Consider the following 18,920-nt stretch of genomic DNA (forward strand, 5'->3'; position numbering starts at 1 on the left):
ATTACCTATACAGGAAGAGCTCAGCTCTGTCAGTGTATTTACAAATTCTGAGTACTAATTAATAGTAATTTTACTCTATTCCACAATTACAAACAGCCTATCAAGTTTAGTAGTTTTAATTTTCAAGTTATGCTTTTGTCCACTGTGATTCAGATAATGTGTCATAAATGTGAGATAATGTGTGAGGTTTTAAAACAGATCAATGATCTGCTCCACGAACTTGCCTCTAATCCAAACTACAACAACGTTGTAAACATTTCTGCTGGTTGGACTGAACATGGTCTATGGGGATTAACGGCCTTTTGACCTGCAGTTTCTGGTACTTCCGTGTCAGCTTTATTTCCAGCCTCAGAAGTTTCAAAAGAACCGTGTTAGGCCAAGGGTTTCTATTCACTAGTATAAAGTGTTCCTTCATCTATTCCTGAGACCGACAAATAAACAGTTAATCAGCCTCTGAATGTCTTTGTACTCTCTCTCTTTGCGTTGTGTAATTTAAGAGACGAAGAGAAGAGGACCATCATTAGCGGGCCTGGCAGAGGGATTAATACAGTCAGAACCCGGGTTTCCTCACACACACACACACACACACACGCATCTGAAAAATGAAGAAAGTGCAGGTTAGCGAGCAACGTGTAGCACTAGCCATTTTGTAAATCCAATTAAAAGAAAAACACCGTCAACTTTTATGAAAAAGGACGTGCTCGACCGTTCAGGAGATATATGTTTAAAATAATACAACTTAAACCGCCTTAGTATTGGAAATTACAGTAATTAATATGACACAATACGGAGCTCATAGCTCATGCACCTACCAGGGGGACAGCGAGGTCTGAGTGTTGCTACCCCCGGGGTGCCCGACCCTAAACCACAGGGGTGCTGCATTTAATGACCATGGGACAAACAAGTCTGCGTGTTGTGAGATGAGTTTTTATGGCAGGTGGAGTATTAATATAAACTATAAAATAGTTTTGAGTGTCACCTATCCACAAACAGTGACATGGACGTCTAGTAATTTTAGTGTGTCCACAGTAATATAGTTATAGTATAGTTAACAGGAAGATGTTTGATCTTTGAGAAAGAGTGTGTGGCTCTTAAAAGAGCCGTTGTGTTTAGAGGAGCGAGGTCCCGGTTACTTCTTGGCGGGCTTCTCGGTCTTCTTGGGCAGCAGCACCGCCTGGATGTTGGGCAGCACGCCTCCCTGAGCGATGGTGACTCCGCCGAGCAGCTTGTTGAGCTCCTCGTCGTTGCGGACAGCCAGCTGCAGGTGGCGGGGGATGATGCGGGTCTTCTTGTTGTCGCGGGCTGCGTTTCCCGCCAGCTCCAGGATCTCAGCGGTCAGGTACTCGAGCACCGCCGCCAGGTAGACGGGAGCTCCGGCACCGACACGCTCGGCGTAGTTGCCCTTCCTCAGCAGCCTGTGGACACGGCCGACGGGGAACTGAAGCCCGGCCCGAGAGGAGCGGGTCTTGGCCTTTGCTCTGGCCTTTCCTCCGGTCTTACCACGTCCAGACATGTTGTAAGTTTGTGTTTTTCAAGCAGAAAGAAAAGTATCTAGCTGAGGCCGACAACCGGATATATATACACCAACCTGCTGCTTCCGGATTGGTCACATTGAGCGTAACGGTGATCGTCCAATCAGAAGAGAGTTTACGTCACGAAGACTTTCCGCCCCGCGCCTTGTATGAGATTTCAAAAAGAGGCGCGACCAGTTAAAACGGTGTTAACTGTCAAATATTACACAGTAATAGTTTAAATATAATTCAAACAACCATATATTTCTGTATAAGAAGTATTTTAACCAGGGTATTAAAAATCCTCATGTGTTTAATTGAATTAACTGAATCGTAAAGGATGAATAAACAATGTGATAAATAATACATAAATGAATGTTAACATGAATTGATTTTCAATTTAAATAAAGTTAATGAATGAAACATTCACTTTAGCTGATTCAGGGATTTACAATATAGATAAAACCTGCTATGGAAGTTATTAAAAGTGGGAAAGGTTTTCATAAATGTGCCTTTGTATTTAAAATATTTTGTTGTCATGAGAATTGTCTGTTATTGTTTTTTGATACACACAGTACACACCTTCCTTACAGTGCTGTTCCAGCATGAACACATACAAAACAAAATAAAGAATTGTGTTAATCAGAAGATTTTGTATTGTGCACATCAAGTTTCCCACTTTGCGCTGCAGGGAATTTCAAAATACAACGTGCCACATGAACATATTTATGTATTGTTCTACATTAGCGGAAGTTGTCAGAAACATGTATATGAGTTAGACAAAATGATGTAAATACAGCTTGTTCATTGCTTATTTATTGGACATGTGATTTTCCAGACTTTTACATATCACATATTTTAGACTTGATGTCTTTGTCATGATTTTCAGTGTTTTGTGTACACCTGCATGTCTGAACAAAAAAGAGTATGTATTTTAATAAGAGTACGTGGATTATATTTTAACTGGCATTCTTTTTATAGCTTCATCCTGTGTAAAGGAACTGTGACGTTAACCACATATAATACCATACCATATATAATAATTCCCAAATAATAATCTCTCAGGCAGCTGTGTCATCACGAGCTAATCCAGTATATTTAATTACAGTGAAAAGGACCAGGTCAGCAGACAGTTGTTGGGACATTATGTTTTTACTATGGGGAAAAAAAGTAAATCATTAATTGATTATAGTGGAATAAGTAAATTTCAGACTTAAACATGGGATAAATACAGCTTTATACAGAATGGGATTATATTTAACAATATAGTAATGTGAAGGACTCACCAAGAAACACAACTGGTAGATCTAAATTTGCATAACATTATTTTAAAATAATTTAAATTTAAAAAATAATTAAATAAAATAAAAAGTCATAAACCCATTGCATTGTAAATAATTTGGACTGTTTGGTGAGACAAAGTCTATTTTAGGAATTGTTCTTAGTTGAATGAGTGTGTGGCCCTGAAAAGGGCCTTTATGTAGTCGGTACCAGCAGCTGTTTACTCGGAGCCGGTTCCTCGGAGCCGGTTCCTCGGAGCCGGTTACTTGGAGCCGGTTACTTGGAGCCGGTTACTTGGAGCTGGTGTACTTGGTGACGGCCTTGGTGCCCTCAGACACGGCGTGTTTGGCCAGCTCCCCGGGCAGCAGGAGGCGGACGGCGGTCTGGATCTCCCTGGAGGTGATGGTGGAGCGCTTGTTGTACTGAGCCAGGCGGGAAGACTCTCCGGCGATGCGCTCGAAGATGTCGCTGACGAAGGAGTTCATGATGCTCATGGCCTTGGAGGAGATGCCGGTGTCGGGGTGCACCTGCTTCAGCACCTTGTACACGTAGATGGCGTAGCTCTCCTTCCTGGTCTTCCTCTTCTTCTTGCCGGTCTTAGACACGGACTTGGAGACGGCTTTCTTGGAGCCCTTCTTCGGTGCTTTCACTGGGTCAGGCATGATTAGATATCGATGATTCTTGTTCCAAAGACGGATAGCTGGTTGAGAAGCGAACGGTCAATATGTACGTCCTATATGCAAATGAGACTGTGCTGTTGCTCGCATAGGATTGGCTGAATTTTTAAGCGCGACTGGGCACGTGCCACACAAGCGACCTTTTAACGTTTATCTGTATAAGTGAGAAGGCATCAAATGTTTTATTGCCATTTACTGTTAAAGGGACAAATTATAAGATTTAGAATCATTAATAGGAAGGTTTAGGTGATTAAAAAACATAGTACCATCTATTGTTATAGATATTATATATCTTACATATAGAATTTCAATTTAATGTATGCAGAAACCACTTATATAAATATATAACACATTACACATAATTGTATTAAATTATGTTTGAACTAGGATTCTGTTTGAAAATCATTTTTATTTATTTGGTTTATTAAATAATTGGTCCTTTTCATGTTTAATTATTATTGTGTAACCCTTTTGTTTTAATAGTGAAGACAAAATGAATGCAAGTATAGAACTCAGGTATATTCTGAATAAGATCTTATACAATCATACAGGTGCTTTTCCACTGATAATAAAATAAATTAAGACACCTACACAGGATGTCTGGGCCCTTGAAGAACAAGTTTCTTTTCTCACAGCAGTAGTTATGTCAGACCAACAAGCTTTGGTGACACGTCTTGTGAGAACATTTTCAGCTGACCATATAAAACAATAAAATTTAATTTCCCAATTCTGATTTATCATGTTGTGAAACATACAACAAGGAATAAGGTGATAAGTAATCTCTCACAGGGACATTTGATAATATAGTCGCCAATATATGAGCATCACGCACAAAACCAGTAAATTGCAGAAAATCAAATATATGGAAAATTATTGAATAAACAAATTAAATATGAAATTAATTTTTTTTTTTTAAAAAAGGGGCTAAACAGCTGCTATGATCTGCCTTTAGCTGACAAGCAGCTTGTCTGTGTGCAGACTTCTGTTAACAAACTAATAAAAAGCAATAATGTTTATTTTGATACACGTTTGATAATAACCATATGAAATCAGCAGTAATCAAGCTTGTTTTTGCTGTGTTGACATGTATGTTGACGCACTGTTTGCATGTTGAAGCATTTGTACGTTAAATAAAAGAGGATTAATGTCTTGAGGTTTAGTGGGTGGCTCTTAAAAGAGCCTTGGAGTGTGGGGGTGAGCGGGTGAGGGTGAGTTTAGCCTCCGAAGCCGTACAGGGTGCGGCCCTGCCTCTTGAGGGCGTAGACCACGTCCATGGCGGTGACCGTCTTCCTCTTGGCGTGCTCGGTGTAGGTGACGGCGTCACGGATGACGTTCTCCAGGAAGACCTTGAGCACACCGCGGGTCTCCTCGTAGATGAGGCCGGAGATACGCTTGACTCCGCCGCGGCGAGCCAGACGGCGGATGGCGGGTTTGGTGATTCCCTGGATGTTATCACGGAGAACTTTCCGGTGCCGCTTGGCGCCTCCTTTCCCGAGTCCCTTTCCTCCTTTGCCTCTTCCGCTCATTTTCTCTTGGTTGAGATTAAACAAGATAATGTGACTCTCCGGCAGACACTCAGCCTTTATATGTTCTCTGCGGACGTAGTAGAGGACTGATGACGTGTTCTTCGCTGGGCGGGGTCAGATTCAGCAGCCTCCCTGCAGCTGTAGCAGCCAACTGAAAATTCTTCTTTCTGAATCTTTGTTTTTAAATACTTTATTCAACAAAAAGAAAAATGTAACGAAATAATTCCTGGTTATTAAGAGGCTCGTTAATTAAAACTAATCAACTCCTCATAGCGATGATTATAACTACGGTAAAGTTAGTAATCTACATCAGATGTAAATCAGTACATTTACTCAACCACTGTATTTATATACAGTGTTGATGAATATGTATATTTACTTTTTATGCTACTTTATTCTTGTACCACACTGAGTTACTGGTTACCTTTTCTTTGCATTCAAAACCTGAGGAGTTTAAGTATGATGCCATTCCATAAATTACATGGCTCAACAGTAGACCTATATAGAAGTAGAGCTGAAACAATTAGCCATTTAATCAATTAGTTGATTGGCTGTTAATTAATTGGCAACTATGATAGTTGATAGTCCTTTTTTCATGCAAAAATTATTATTTTTTATTTTATTTATTCAAAAATATTTTTTTTTTCCTCTAATATGTGTGGATTTCATGCTTTTGATTTCAATAATTTATATTTATTTTTATTATAAGGCTCTAACCACTGATCTAGATGGGTGCAAAAACATTTACACTATTTGAATTTTTATTCTTCAACTTCATGGTGCAAAAAATAACAGAAAGAAAGGGGCTTTTTAATGTCTTCATACACTAAAAAGTCACATTAAATAAACCAGAGATGAAGGGAACAGCCTGGTGTAAAGCAGACGCACGTGGTGTCGTCACCCCGCGGTGCTCACTCCGAGCCGCCTGGTGGCGCTGATGCGCCGACGCGCCGGTTACAACCCGCCGTTAAAAAACCAAAGACAAGAGGAAGACGGAAAACATGGTAAAATAAATAATCATGGCTAATACTTGTAGGTCTCTGTGAATCTTCCAGCGGTTAAATCTTCCCTGCGCCATGTCGCTACGGTGAGTCACTGGAAACGGTCTTCAGCCGGAACCTTGGTTTTGTTCATGATTTAAATTCCCGCCTCGCTCGTTGAAGATGACGGGTGTGGTCTGCTCGCTGCTGCTAGCCACGTTAGCAAGAGATGCTGAAAGCTTCAGACCTAAAACATTAATACGAAGCCTTGACCGAGGTCTGTAGAAGTTACGGGACTTTGTGCTGTCTTTCCACGGACACATCCACTGACGTCTGCTTGTGTCTCAGTTAACGGTTCTACCGGAAGAACCTTAAAACATGTCGTTTTAATACCGAACTCCAACTAGAAAATCAGCTAATTTTACATGTAGTGGAAACACAGGCTCGTCACAAGTAGGACACAGCAACAGTCGTTAAAATAGATCTTCAACGTAAAGAAAGTGGTGTGTTTGTCATTCATTCCCACAGTCAACCACAATTAAAAAAACAACACAATAAATTGACTGACATGCTGTGAAGGTGTCAGCAGCCCCTTCCTGCTGCCCTTATGTCATTATGCAAATCTAAACGTGCAGGAAAGTAGGTAAGTACTTTTACCAATGTTCTGCACTTGCACACAGTTTTTCAGCTACTTGCTTTATACTTTGACTTTACTACATTCAAGTAGCACATTTTTGTGATTGTATTCCCCTACATTCATTTTAAAGCAATAATTACTTCACAGATTCATTTAATAAAACAAAACATAATCAAAAGATGCATCATGTTTCACCCCCACCCCCCCTACTTTCACTTCTGGTACTTTAAATACTGTGCATTTTCTTGCTAACACTAGGTATTTACATTACAGATCACAATTAGTCTGATATAAGACACAGTGAATTTAATCTGTTCTAATGCAGTTAAAACACAACATATATTGGGATTTTATGAAATCTACATTGTAAAGCAATTACTGACTCCACTTGTGACTTCCCCTCTCTCCAGTCTAATATGGATGAAGTGAACGTGGTGTCTCTTGCTGTTGGGAGATGTGTGGACGCCTGCTGCCTGCTGCTCGACCTGGTTGTCAGGACGTTCAGCTGGCTGCTTCGCTTCCTGTCCGCCATGGGCGTTTCCTTCCACAGCACGCTGGTCACCCTGAGCAGCTCCACTTTGGTCGAATACTGGAACTTTGCTCTTTTCTCCTTCCTCACCGCCACCGAGGCCGTCTCCAGCGCTGCCCACGCAGCCCTGCACGCCGTGGAGGGCTGGCTGCAGACGCTGGGAGGTGTCTTTGAAAGTTTCAAGATGGTCGGACACCTATTTTGTCACGTGGCGTGGCGCACCAAGGACGTCCTGCACCGCGGGTTTATTTTAGGGAGCTGCATCCTGCGACAGACATGTGAGGGCGTCCTCATCGCGCTCAGCCTCGTTCTCTACTTCGTCAACACGGTGGTCAACATCGTGCTCATCAGCACGCAGAACTGTCTGTCTGTGTTGGCGGGTGTCTGGGAGGCGGTGGCGGGCCCTGTCCACAAAGTAGCGGAGCTGGCTCTGAATCTGCTGACCTTCCTGTACAGCTGTCTGGTCGGCGCCTCCGTGTTGCTGTGGACGCCCTGCCAGCTGCTGCTGGACTTCCTGGGAGCGCTGGGACGTGTCTTCATCACTGTTTTCATGGTTGACTCACACGGCCTGCTCGTCACAGCGGCCATCATCTCACTGGCTTTGCTGGTATTGAACCCTCGGCTTCCTGTCCTTGCTGGACAGCTAGGCCTCCGTTTGGTCACCGCTCTGCCGGGGGCCCGTGGCGTAGAGATCACCTTTCGCAGGCTGTACGCGGTGATGCTGGAACCAGCTCTGGTCTACCAGGAAGTCCACATTAGGACAGGACAGGACACGAGCGGGACGAGGCTCCTGGACACAGACACAGGCGGTTTAACGACTGAGGCCGACCCGCTGCCGGCGAGTAGCCTGAGCCAGCCGGAGGCGGTGCAGCCTCACGCTCAGCAGGACGGAGAGCCGGCGGGCGGCGGCAGCAGGACGAGTACATCCGAGCCGAGCTCAGTGGGGGAGGACGGCGAGCTGCTCACCATGCTGAAGGAGCAGGAGGAGAGGAAGAAGTGTGTCATCTGCCAGGACTTGAGCAAGACGGTGCTGCTGCTGCCCTGCCGTCACCTCTGCCTCTGCCGGCACTGCGCCGACATCCTGACGCAGCGCAGACCCGCCCAGCAGCGCTGCTGTCCGCTGTGCCGGCAGCACATCACACAGACATTAGACGTCTTCCTCTGATCGCTGATGGATGATCAACTACAAACTGCAGCGCACGAGAGAAATATGGCTCTATGGTTGCTTTTTCTGTAGCATTACAACAATTAATCAATTAATCTAATAGTTGATCGACAGGAAAATAATCAGCAACTATTTAGATAATCGTTAAGTCATTTTTCTATGATAGCAAACTGACTGTTTTGGACTCTTTCTTGGACAAAACAAGATATTTGAAGCAATGCTTTGGAAATTGGAACTCATCAATCAACTGAGAAAATGACTGACAGATTAATCAATAATAAAAAATAATCATTAGTTGCAGCCTCGTCTGTGCTCTCATATCAAACTCATGAATTAATCATTAAGCGAGTAGGTATATCTTAATAGTTCTTGGGTAGTCATGCCATTGTGTTCACCAACAATTATTTTTATTATTGATTATTCTGCCAATAAGTTTTGCTCAACACGCTTCCTTCAGAGGTCGTGTTCGACCTAAAGACCAAATACTCAAAAATCTTTAGTTTGCGAACGGTGGGACGGCTGGTGTTTCAGCATCGTCTTGGTAACGAGAGCGTGCTCAGTCTCATCGCAGCGCGTGTCGTGACAAAAGGCAAATTAACACAAACGTGATGCTACAACTTCTTTTGCTGCTTGATTCAGAATGAACTCACTCTCCATGACTCATTTACAAGAGTCTGTCTGATATGATCTACTGATTTAAAGGTTCTCAGAAACACGGAGGTTGTTGTTTATCAAACAACCAAAACAGGCCCCGCCCCCTGTTCGTCATCGACCACAACCTGAAACTGAGCGAGGATCAGGAGAAAAACATCAGTTATGTAGTTATTGGTAACGGTCACCGCTGCGTATTGCCACTGATTCGATTCCATTTCATATCGTCCTGATTCGATGCAATTTCTTCAAAATCTAATCCGTTCATCTTTAAGTCCTAGTGAATGTTTGTGCCAAATTTAAAGCAGTAAAGGAGTTACTGAGACATCACGTCCACGAGAACGGACATCCTGGAAACAACACGGCTGCTGCTCTGACTGTCGCCGGCGGAAAGGAATAAAAATATTAACGTTTACATTAAGAATGACATTAATGCACTAGTTACTTAACGTGACCGACAGAGACGCACGTCTCCAGAAACAATAGGAAGGTCAGGGATGTGCGTTGCTGACACGCTCCTGTGCACCAGCTACGTAGCGTACGAACGGGTACTCGCGATTTCTTTCGGCACATCGCTTTGCTTTTCTCCAGCTCCTCGCCGTCAAAATAGTTTATAAGTCTGAAATGTAGCCACACATCTGCCTTTAGACCTGTGCCTTCACCGCGTCTGCCGAGTCCCTCACATGACCACATGTCGTTACGTGAGACGTGTGGTCACACCAGACTAACGGGGTTAGAGCTTCAAACATCCACGGTCCAGGTTTAATATCAGTCGAAATAAAAACTATAACAGCAACCTAAACTTTTCTGTTTTGATATCATTATAAATGAATGATAAATGAATTGATTAATGAGTTCATCACACAGTCACTATCTTCACGTTAGCGGGACCATTGTGGAACAGGTGTGTAAAATATCTTTCCCAAAAGCAGATGTAAAGTGAATTTCCACAGGGCTGAACAAGCCAGCGTAGATGATCACTACAGTCCACGTCCATCAGACTCTGTGTAGATACAATCATATGAAATACTGGAAACATATTCAGATATGACTGGAATTATATTAAGTTATGAAACTCATCTAACCAGTCAGTATTAAGTACAGCTCGTACACAAACATTTAATAAATGGTTTATAATTCACTATAACGTAGTTGTAAACAGATATAAAGACATTAAGTCATAAATATTCATAGTTGTAACGGCTCCTATGAAAACATATTTTATATTATTCCAGCTGTATTTTACTATGTTGTTAATTATCTGTTTATACAGGAGGAGATAGAGTTGTGAACAAATACTTTATACATACATATACAAAAAACACACAACTACATCATAGTGTGTTATAAACCATCTATTACATGTTTATATGCAAATATTTTATTTTAAAGTCGCCTTGTTTTTTTTTTTACTTTTGAGATAAAGAAAGAAACTTGAACATGTTCATTTCTGGATGCCAGAAACTGTGATCGACATTTTTCAATATTTCCTGATAATTTATGGACCTAATAATTGTTTAATCAGTATTGAAAATCATCATGATCAATACATTATTTTACATTTTCTTTTACATTTCAGAAAAGGTTTGGAGTTTATTTCTATTGGCTAAACCTTGTTCATTAATGTTTTGATTGCCTTTGTTTTGTTCTTCTTTCCAGTTGCACTATCTGTATTACACTGGTCTTAGTAGAAGCACAAATATTGAACTCCAGTTCTGCATTTTGGTGTTTAACCTTCAAACGTGGAAATATGTTTATCTTCTGAGAGAGTAACATCAACTCTGAAACGCCAAAACAAGGAAAAGTTCTTAAATCTCTAGATATGTAAAGAAACGTGGAAAGTCACCGGCTGCTGATTATTAACACTGGATTTATACACTTGAGGTTTTGTGCCAAAGACTTTAAGTTACAATTGTTTTTGTATTTAAATATATTTTCCTGTTTTTTTTCATATTTTGAACTTTTTTTATTTCTATTTAAAAGTTGTCACATGTGTTTAAGACAGAATATCTGCTCAGGATGTTTAATTTGAGTTTTAACATGTAATAGACGATGCCTTCTTTTAGCGCACTGCTACAGATTACAAAACATAAAAACTGACTGAATCACTTTGGACGTTATTTGTTTTCTTTTTTTGGTGCCAAAGCTTTAATTCAAATCAATGTTCTGACAAATGAATCATAACACAAAACAATAAGGCTCATAGTGAAATTATTGTGAAATATACAACACAAATAAACCAGCACTGCTAACGTTAATACTTTAACCCCAAATTAGATTTCAAAGTTTAATTCAAGCAGCCATGTTTGTGACCAGACTGTTTGGGTTCGGTTCTGCCTTCACGGCCGAGGCTGCGTCCCGAATGATGCCGCCCTTGAATCGGCGTTGCACTGCTACTACATGTTCAGCTGGTTGGACAATTGCGTGAATAAGTAGGTGTACAGGTGTTCCTAATAAAGTGTGTTGAGCATATATATTTAGGTTCTGCAGACTGCCAGGTTGAGGTTAAATATTAAGCCCAATCCAGTGATGTTGATAGGTTTTCAATGTAGTGAGTCCCCGGGACCCACAGGTGGTGATTTGAGTTGGTCCCTGGGAAATTCAATGGGGCCCAAATAAACATTTTTTATTTCTTATATTCTTCTATTTCTTAAATTGTAGTGTTAAACTCCTTTGATGGTGGTATGATATGGTTATAATTAACGGATATATTCATGTATGTTCAAAATGTATCTGAAATTAAACAAATAAGATTCCAAATCTGAAAAGTTTATTGCAAAACTGTCACAGCGGCATGACAAACACAATTCAAATAAAATAGCATTTTTGTAGCAACATAAATAGCACCAAAATAAATGACTAAAATTCAAATGAAAACAAAATGGTGTCTGTAGTACCAAAATAAATGATCAATAAAAGTGCTGATTTTAACACATAAACAAAACATTCTCATCACCATGACGGAGTCAACAAATAAACTGTCACCAAAATCTTCTTGTCTGAACATCAACTAAATCAAATGAACTGAGTCAATCACTGTGAAACTTTTAGCACATAAATGAAACTTCACTAACACAGTGGAAAGTCTGTTAAAGTATTTTTCATCTCCGCCACCAGAGTATGTTTTATTTATTTCATTACAGCTCGTCACTAAACGTTAAAACATTGTCGACATGAGTGAACAGCATCGAGCAGTGGAAACATGACTTTATTTACTACTATGAAGTTCGTATCTTTAATTATTGAAATGAAATCCGCGGTGATTGGCTAATTGTTGTGGTAGTGGCTAAACTAGCATGTCGCGATATGTGCACAGGGGATCACGTCTGCGCGGAGTGGATGCGCAGAGGGCTGAAACAGCGCTTACCTGGTCTGCTGACAGCGAAGTTACTTTTGCTAGTTACTGTGATTTTAAACACGAGTTGTTGTTCACAATGTTTCGTTTCTCATGGGAAAAATGGCCACCGTGCTCAGCAATGCATTAAGTATGCATTAACATGAGATCATGAAAGACTTATTGTATTTATATATTTATGATGTGTTTGCTGCTCCATCTGTACTATCCCCCGAAGTGGCGGCGGTATTTACTGCTATTTCATTGAAACACTGAAATAGAGTCAATTGGTTCTTCTTTCGTTTCATTGCTTTTTCTTTGATGATGAATAATGTTCACCCATTGGTTTACTTTTTTTTTTTTTTCCCGCCAGGAAAATTTCAACTTAAGTAGGTTTCGCGTCACGCCTGACGGAAGCCCCTGTGGTCCAAAAGAGCGCGCTTCGCGACCGTTCGCGACACAGATTTTAAAGGGAAATTGAACGTTATGTCAAAAACCCCATACTGATACGTATCTTTGCGCATTTTTTAGTGGTTGTACGGTAAGTCGGGACCTTTTCTAGTGGGTATACGGCGTATACCTGCGTAACACGTAGACTACACTACTGTTTAGTGCCTTCTAAATTCCCTCCAATTGGGCCGATCGGCTACAGCAGTGTGTTGCCAGCATCGACACATATTATTGGTCTATTGTTTGTCATTGTCAATCAATCATGGGCTGACAGGCTCAGAGAGCCCTGACAGTGCTGTCAATCACAACACAAACCAGGGTGGGCGGGACCTCATGGCATGGGCGGGAGTCGCGAGACGGGCTGCTGCTGAGCTGAAGATGGATGAGCGGAAGAAAAGCCCGAGTGGCGCTGAAAAACTGCGACTTAAAAAGCTGAAGTCTCTGGAGGTGGAGGCTGCTAAATATTCTAAACTGACGGACCTATTTGGTGCCGGGGTCACCGGCCCAGGAGGTGCTGCTGCGCCGGGAGACGAGCGAGTGGAGGCATACATGGTAAGTAACGTTAGCCGTAACGTTAGCTGGCTAGGCTACATTTTTGAGACATGTCCAAAACAAAGTAGAAAACGTTTTTACATTGAATGTGATGTGACCTAATTAACTGCATAGTCAAAGTTGAAGGGCTGTGAAAGTTGGTAGTTGTGGTTGATTTTGTTTAAATATGCCGAATTGTGATATTATGGGTTATTATTGTTCAGATGATTTAGCTAAGCTAGCTAAGAGCTGCTATGTCAGTATTCTCTTGATGCCATAGCAACAGTAAACATTCACATGGACCAATGAGCTGTAAGTAGAGATGCAGAATCAAGATGTATTGTAAATACAGATGAGATACTTTTTAGCACAAAATACAAGTGAACCTATAGGAAATAATTAGTTTAATTTGCAATATCTGCCATTGAATTTATTGTAATCCTTCAATTAATTTATTGTTTACTGAGGTGATAACTATTTCATAATTTGTGTGTAACTTTCTATGTTTTTTTTCACTAGTAAGTGTCATAATGAAAACGTGGCAAAGCCACTAATGTTGTTACACTTGCGAGCGTTTCGTTCAATATGGACTAATCTTTTATCTTGAACATTATTCTGTGGTTTCACAGACTAAAAACTGAAAGGGTAGCATAAGGGTTCTTCCCGTTAGTCTCGTCCCACCCCTAGTCATGACATAACTTCTGTTATGATTTCACACTATAATGAATAAAGATTGATTGATTTATTGCTATAGCTGTCAATTTTAGTCCTCGAGTTCATAGTTAAATGCTTTATTTGTTAACTGCAACAGCAGAAGGAAAGTATATTTCATAGAGCTGACTGTTCCGTGGGAGGCCTTAGTTGAAGAAACATATGAAAGGAAGAAGCTCAGGTATGCAGAGTTAGGGGCAGAAGCAGAGCAGCGAGGATGGAAAGTTAGGATTTGTCCAGTGGAAGTAGGATGTAGAGGATTTGTAGCAAGGTCTGTTGTCTCTTTGGTGAGGGAGTTAGGAGCAAGTGGACAGAGTGTGAGGAAAATTGTAAAGGACATGTCAGATGAGGCAGCAAGATCCAGTCAGTGGATTTGGATGAGAAGACGTAATGGTAGCTGGGGGCCCAGCAGGGGGAGCACTTAGGATAGACAGACTGTTAGGAGAAGCAAGGAAGAAATAGAGCACAGCCTAATCCGGCGGGGGAGAGTTTAGCTCAAAAGGCATCTCTCCTTGACTCTACCTCCCTCATTCAAAATGGCCGCCACTTTCTCCAACTGTTTAGGGGAGTTTGTTTGCTGAATCTGTTAGTGCGTTTTGTCAGAGTTGATGATAGTGTGGTTTGTGGTAGCATAGGCAAGATAAAGAAAATAGTCGTGGTGTGAGGAGCAGTGATGGCTGGCATTAGGGGAGTGACTCTGGGACGCCAGTGATCACTGTCTAGCCTCCTGGAGGTGTCGTGGGACCAACTAGACGAAACACTGGTGAAAGGAGGTTCCCACCTGATGACCCCAAAGACATGTTAGTTATCACTGCTCATTAGTCTGTATAGCTAAATTAATAGTTATCATAGGACATGTTAAGCTGAGGCTGGCTGCACGGTGGGGCAGTGGTTAGTGCTGTCGCCTCAAAGTTCGGGTTCGAGTCCCGGCTCGGCCGTGGGATCTTTCTGTGTGGAGTTTGCATGTTCTCCCCGTGCAAGTGTGGGTTCTCTCCGGGTTCTCCGGCTTCCTCCCACAGTCCAAAGACATGCAAAATGGGGACTAGGCTAATTGGATACTCTAAATTGACCATAGGTGTGGCTGTGAGTGTGAATGGTTGTCTGTCTCTATGTGTTTGCCCTGCGATGGACTGGCGACCTGTCCAGGGTGTACCCCGCCTCTTGCCCGAAAAGATGCTGGGATAGGCTCCAGCCCCCCCGCGACCCTACTAAAGGATAAGCGGTAGAAAGTGGATGGATGGATGTTAAGCTTAGGGAGCTATTCACTGAGTCTGGTCCATTTTCTGTAGCACAAGTTTTTTGTGTTTACCTTAAATGCTATCAAGGAATATGACTCTCCTTTGTAGTATGCATGAGAGAAGATGCCGCGAGATTAGTGGACTTCTATGTAGTGTCCGCTGATAATGTAGTGGCTGGTCTGGACAGAAAATGCCAGGGCTGAATTTTTGTCCCAGTCCACCCCTGGTCTCCGGTGTTTCACCGAGCCCAGCCTGGAGGTCTCCAGGAAGGCCGGGGAGGTGGCAAACCTCCCCAGGAAGCTGTGCTGCGTCTGGGCCTGCTGCTCAGTCCGGTCCGGGTAGGTCTCCTCCAGGAGCCTCGTCTCAGCTGCAGAGATGTCCTCAGGTTTCACCGCCAGACTCCACCACTGCAGACAGTCTGCGGCCCTGAAGCCACCGTCTCTTCTCTCTAAAAAGAACCGGAAACAACCATTTCCATCTTCTATAAGTCCAATAGCCCGGGTCTGTCATGATATGGGGTTGTTTTTCAGCAAGACAATGCCAAACCGCAAACTGCAGCCATAACAAAGGCATCGCTGCATAAGAAAAGGGTGCGGGTGCTTGCCTGGCCTGCCTGCATTCCTGATTTGTCTCCTATAGAGAATGTTTGGCGCATTTTGAAACGCCAAATGCATCAATGAAGAAGCCCAAATTGTTGCGCACCTGAAACATTGTTTGCAGGAAGAATGGGACAAACTAACGCCTGAAACACTTAGTAAGTTGATTACTTCAGTCCCTAAACGTGTTTTGAGTGTTGTTAAAAGACGTGGGAACAGTACAAAGTGGTAAATGCTGTACTGTCCCTAGGGCTGTCCCAAACGATTATTTTTTAAACGATTAATCTAGCGATTATTTTTTCAATTATTCGACTAATCTAACGATTATTTTTTTATTAACCTAACAGTAATTTTATTGCAATTATTTTCCAGTTAGTCATTTAATATAACAATTTGCCCCGTCCAACATCTTGACTCGCTGCACCATGGGTTTTCCTCTTTATGTGCTCGTGCATGACTGTCGTGAGAGATATGTCAGATGCACTTTGCATAGTCTGCAGACTACCGCACTGTCGGTGTCAAGATTAAAGTATTCCCAAACTCTGGAGGACCGTGAACGAGCCTTTTTGCCGCGTGTTGCTCCACACGCTCCGTCGTATCGCTGGTAGACGCCGCCGTGTTGTTCAAATAGATTTACACAGACGCAAATCATTCACGTAGTCAATGACTTCAATTACGTCACCGCGTTGTCCCAGTCCGTGCGCTGCGCTTGTATCCGGGTAAACCAAAGACGATGGATATAAACAGTCCCATTAGAAAGTTCCGGTTTTGTTCTATGAACATTTACCCTGTGTGGTTTTACACGACGCGTCGACACTAAAATTCCACGTCGAATAATTTTTATAATCGACAACGTCGATTACGTCGGATAATCGTCCCAGCCCTAACTGTCCCAGTATTTTTTGAAACCTGTTGCAAGCCTCAATGACATGATTTACAAATCAAATGATGTTGACAAAAAAAAAAAAAACATAACTTATGTTGTGTTGTGCCATGAAATAAAAGTTAAGGGAAATTTATAAATTACTGTGTGTTCTTTTTATTCACATTTTTCACATCGTACCAGCATTTTCTTGGTTGGGGTTGTATAGACTAACTGTCACCTGGTGAGTGAGTGAGTGTGAGAGGCTGTAGGGCTCAGAAGGTGAAACGAGGGATGAAACAGCCCTTACAGGTTTGACGAAGCCAAAATATTTGCTTCCATTGTGGGTGTGGGATTTTTCATTGTACATTTTATTCCGTCCTTTCACTTCCTGTTCAACAAGAAAATAATGATCAGATCTGATCCAATTTGAATATTTGAAATTCTTCACCATGTGATCACAGGACAGAGAACTCCACAGTTCAGTCTGTGACTCACAGTGACTCTGTTTATACTGTCTGTTCTTCTAATGCTAACGTTAGCGTTAGCTCCTTTTCGTGTTTCTTTGTTAATTATTGTTCTTCTTCTATCTTTTTTCTTGCATTTTATGGCTGTTCTCGTTTTTTAGCTTCCGGGCGTCCTCTGGTAACCATGGCAACCCCATGTTCAATGTCACAACACAAGCTAAAGTTAACACTCAAGTTAAAACGTCTTTAGACAGATTCATGTCCTCGATGGTCTGACAGTGGGACAGAACTGAGGCCTCATGGACTGACCGGGAATCTGTTCCTGTCTCCAGTTCTGCTGCCGAGATCCGCCCGTCCTCCGGGTGTCTGAGACCGTCCTGTACAAACAGAAAGTGATGTACATGGTGCTGGTCCACAGCCCGGCCAATCAGGAGTGTCAGGAGCTTCCTTTGCTGAGTGACGACCCGACGGTCTGTGTTTACAAAGATGGCCGCTTCATCTGGAGCTGATTTTAATGCGTCAGGGACGCAGGACGCGTACCTAGCAACATCACTGCCAATCATGTCATTTCACTTCAAAGGGACATTCTGTTTGTGCAGTAGACAAACGGCACTGAGTAAAGTTTTGTTTATTGTGAAGCAGTGATGTAATCTGATTACATTATCGTTAGTGATCAGTGTCTCCAAAGCCAAGTCTGCTCACCTGCAGCAGCCAAGAGCCATGAACTAACATTACCAACAATGGAACTATGACCAGAACTGATTCATCATTTCCTCATTGTTTTTCCTGACCATGACACTCGGTTCCTCGTCTCTCACAATGAAGCTTTGATTTGAATCTTTGCCCTCCTGCAGAACAGGTGTAACAGGTGTGTGGTTAGCTTGAACACACTATGGCCTATGTGATGGCCACTGAAATACCTTGACTTTGTTGTCCTTCCTTTGGGAGAATTCTTGGGGTCATTGTCCATTTGTTAGAACCATTTGCAACCAAGCTTTAACTTCCTGGCTCATGTTTTGAGATGTTGCTTCAGTATATCAACATCTGTTTTGTGAAGTGTTCCAGTCCCTCCCAGCACTTTGGTCTCATGGTGTTTATACATGTGTTCTATAGTTTGTACAGAACGTGGAACCTTCAGGTGTGTGACCGACTTACCAAAACTATAGTTCAATAACATGAAATCTGCCACAATAGAGGATAGATAGATGGATGGAAGTTAGCAACTGTTATTTTTGGCCTTTTAGAGGCTTATCAACACTGTAAAAGTCTTAGCACTGAATTAACACGATTTATGTAAAAAATTCAGTCTTTTCTTTTTTTAATTCGATTGTTATAATGCAGCACTTTCTACTGCCAGTCTTAAATCACTGATTAGACCCAATCATGTCATTCAGATTATAAGTAGTATGTGCAGATCACATAAGTTATGCTTTTTTTCTGAAGCAGCTTTGGGAAGTGATAACAGTTTGTTTCCTCATATTTCTGGCACCGTGTTGATTTCTTTGTAAGATGTGGTGTCAACTTGGTTTCCCTGTTTTGGGGAATGAGAGAATATTCACAGAACAATACAACACATTTAATCAAGGCTTCAAGCCCCAGACAACTTAGTGTCAAATCTTAAAAAAGTGTTTACACATATGTGAACATACAGGGACATAATGCTAATAGGACATAATGCTAATAAGACATATTTAGGGAAGGTTCAGAAAATTCAGCTCATAAATGCAAGCAGAAACTGAGGCACAGGTGTAGTGCTGCCAGAGCGCACCGGAAC

The 18,920-nt window shown here is 42.0% G+C and overlaps 4 protein-coding genes across 5 annotated transcripts; 1 reads left to right on the forward strand and 3 right to left on the reverse strand.

Moving 5' to 3' along the window:
• Positions 1-884: 884 nt before the first annotated feature.
• LOC130182531 (histone H2A-like) lies at positions 885-1,662 on the reverse strand. Its single transcript, XM_056397528.1, has one exon. It carries the CDS (start codon positions 1,511-1,513, stop codon positions 1,130-1,132), a length of 384 nt encoding a protein of 127 aa, XP_056253503.1. The 5' UTR covers positions 1,514-1,662; the 3' UTR covers positions 885-1,129.
• Positions 1,663-2,305: 643 nt separating this feature from the next.
• Positions 2,306-3,472, reverse strand: LOC130182538 (histone H2B 1/2-like). The gene has a single exon (XM_056397536.1). The coding sequence runs from the start codon at positions 3,452-3,454 to the stop codon at positions 3,083-3,085; it is 372 nt and encodes a 123-aa protein (XP_056253511.1). The 5' UTR covers positions 3,455-3,472; the 3' UTR covers positions 2,306-3,082.
• Positions 3,473-3,910: 438 nt separating this feature from the next.
• Positions 3,911-5,108, reverse strand: LOC130182549 (histone H4). Its single transcript, XM_056397547.1, has one exon. The coding sequence runs from the start codon at positions 4,993-4,995 to the stop codon at positions 4,684-4,686; it is 312 nt and encodes a 103-aa protein (XP_056253522.1). The 5' UTR covers positions 4,996-5,108; the 3' UTR covers positions 3,911-4,683.
• An 863-nt stretch (positions 5,109-5,971) lies between these two features.
• Positions 5,972-11,066, forward strand: LOC130183063 (E3 ubiquitin-protein ligase RNF26-like). 2 transcript variants are annotated; one of them, XM_056398378.1, is made up of 2 exons: positions 5,972-6,082; positions 7,023-11,066. In XM_056398378.1, exon 2 carries the CDS (start codon positions 7,029-7,031, stop codon positions 8,304-8,306), a length of 1,278 nt encoding a protein of 425 aa, XP_056254353.1. In that variant the 5' UTR covers positions 5,972-6,082; positions 7,023-7,028; the 3' UTR covers positions 8,307-11,066. The 2 variants fall into 2 exon arrangements, with proteins under 2 accessions (XP_056254353.1, XP_056254354.1); XM_056398379.1 differs by lacking the exon at positions 5,972-6,082 and adding an exon at positions 6,092-6,618.
• Positions 11,067-18,920: the final 7,854 nt, after the last annotated feature.

This window comes from Seriola aureovittata, chromosome 15 (genome assembly GCF_021018895.1).
Source record: "Seriola aureovittata isolate HTS-2021-v1 ecotype China chromosome 15, ASM2101889v1, whole genome shotgun sequence".
NCBI classification, from domain to species: Eukaryota; Metazoa; Chordata; class Actinopteri; order Carangiformes; family Carangidae; genus Seriola; species Seriola aureovittata.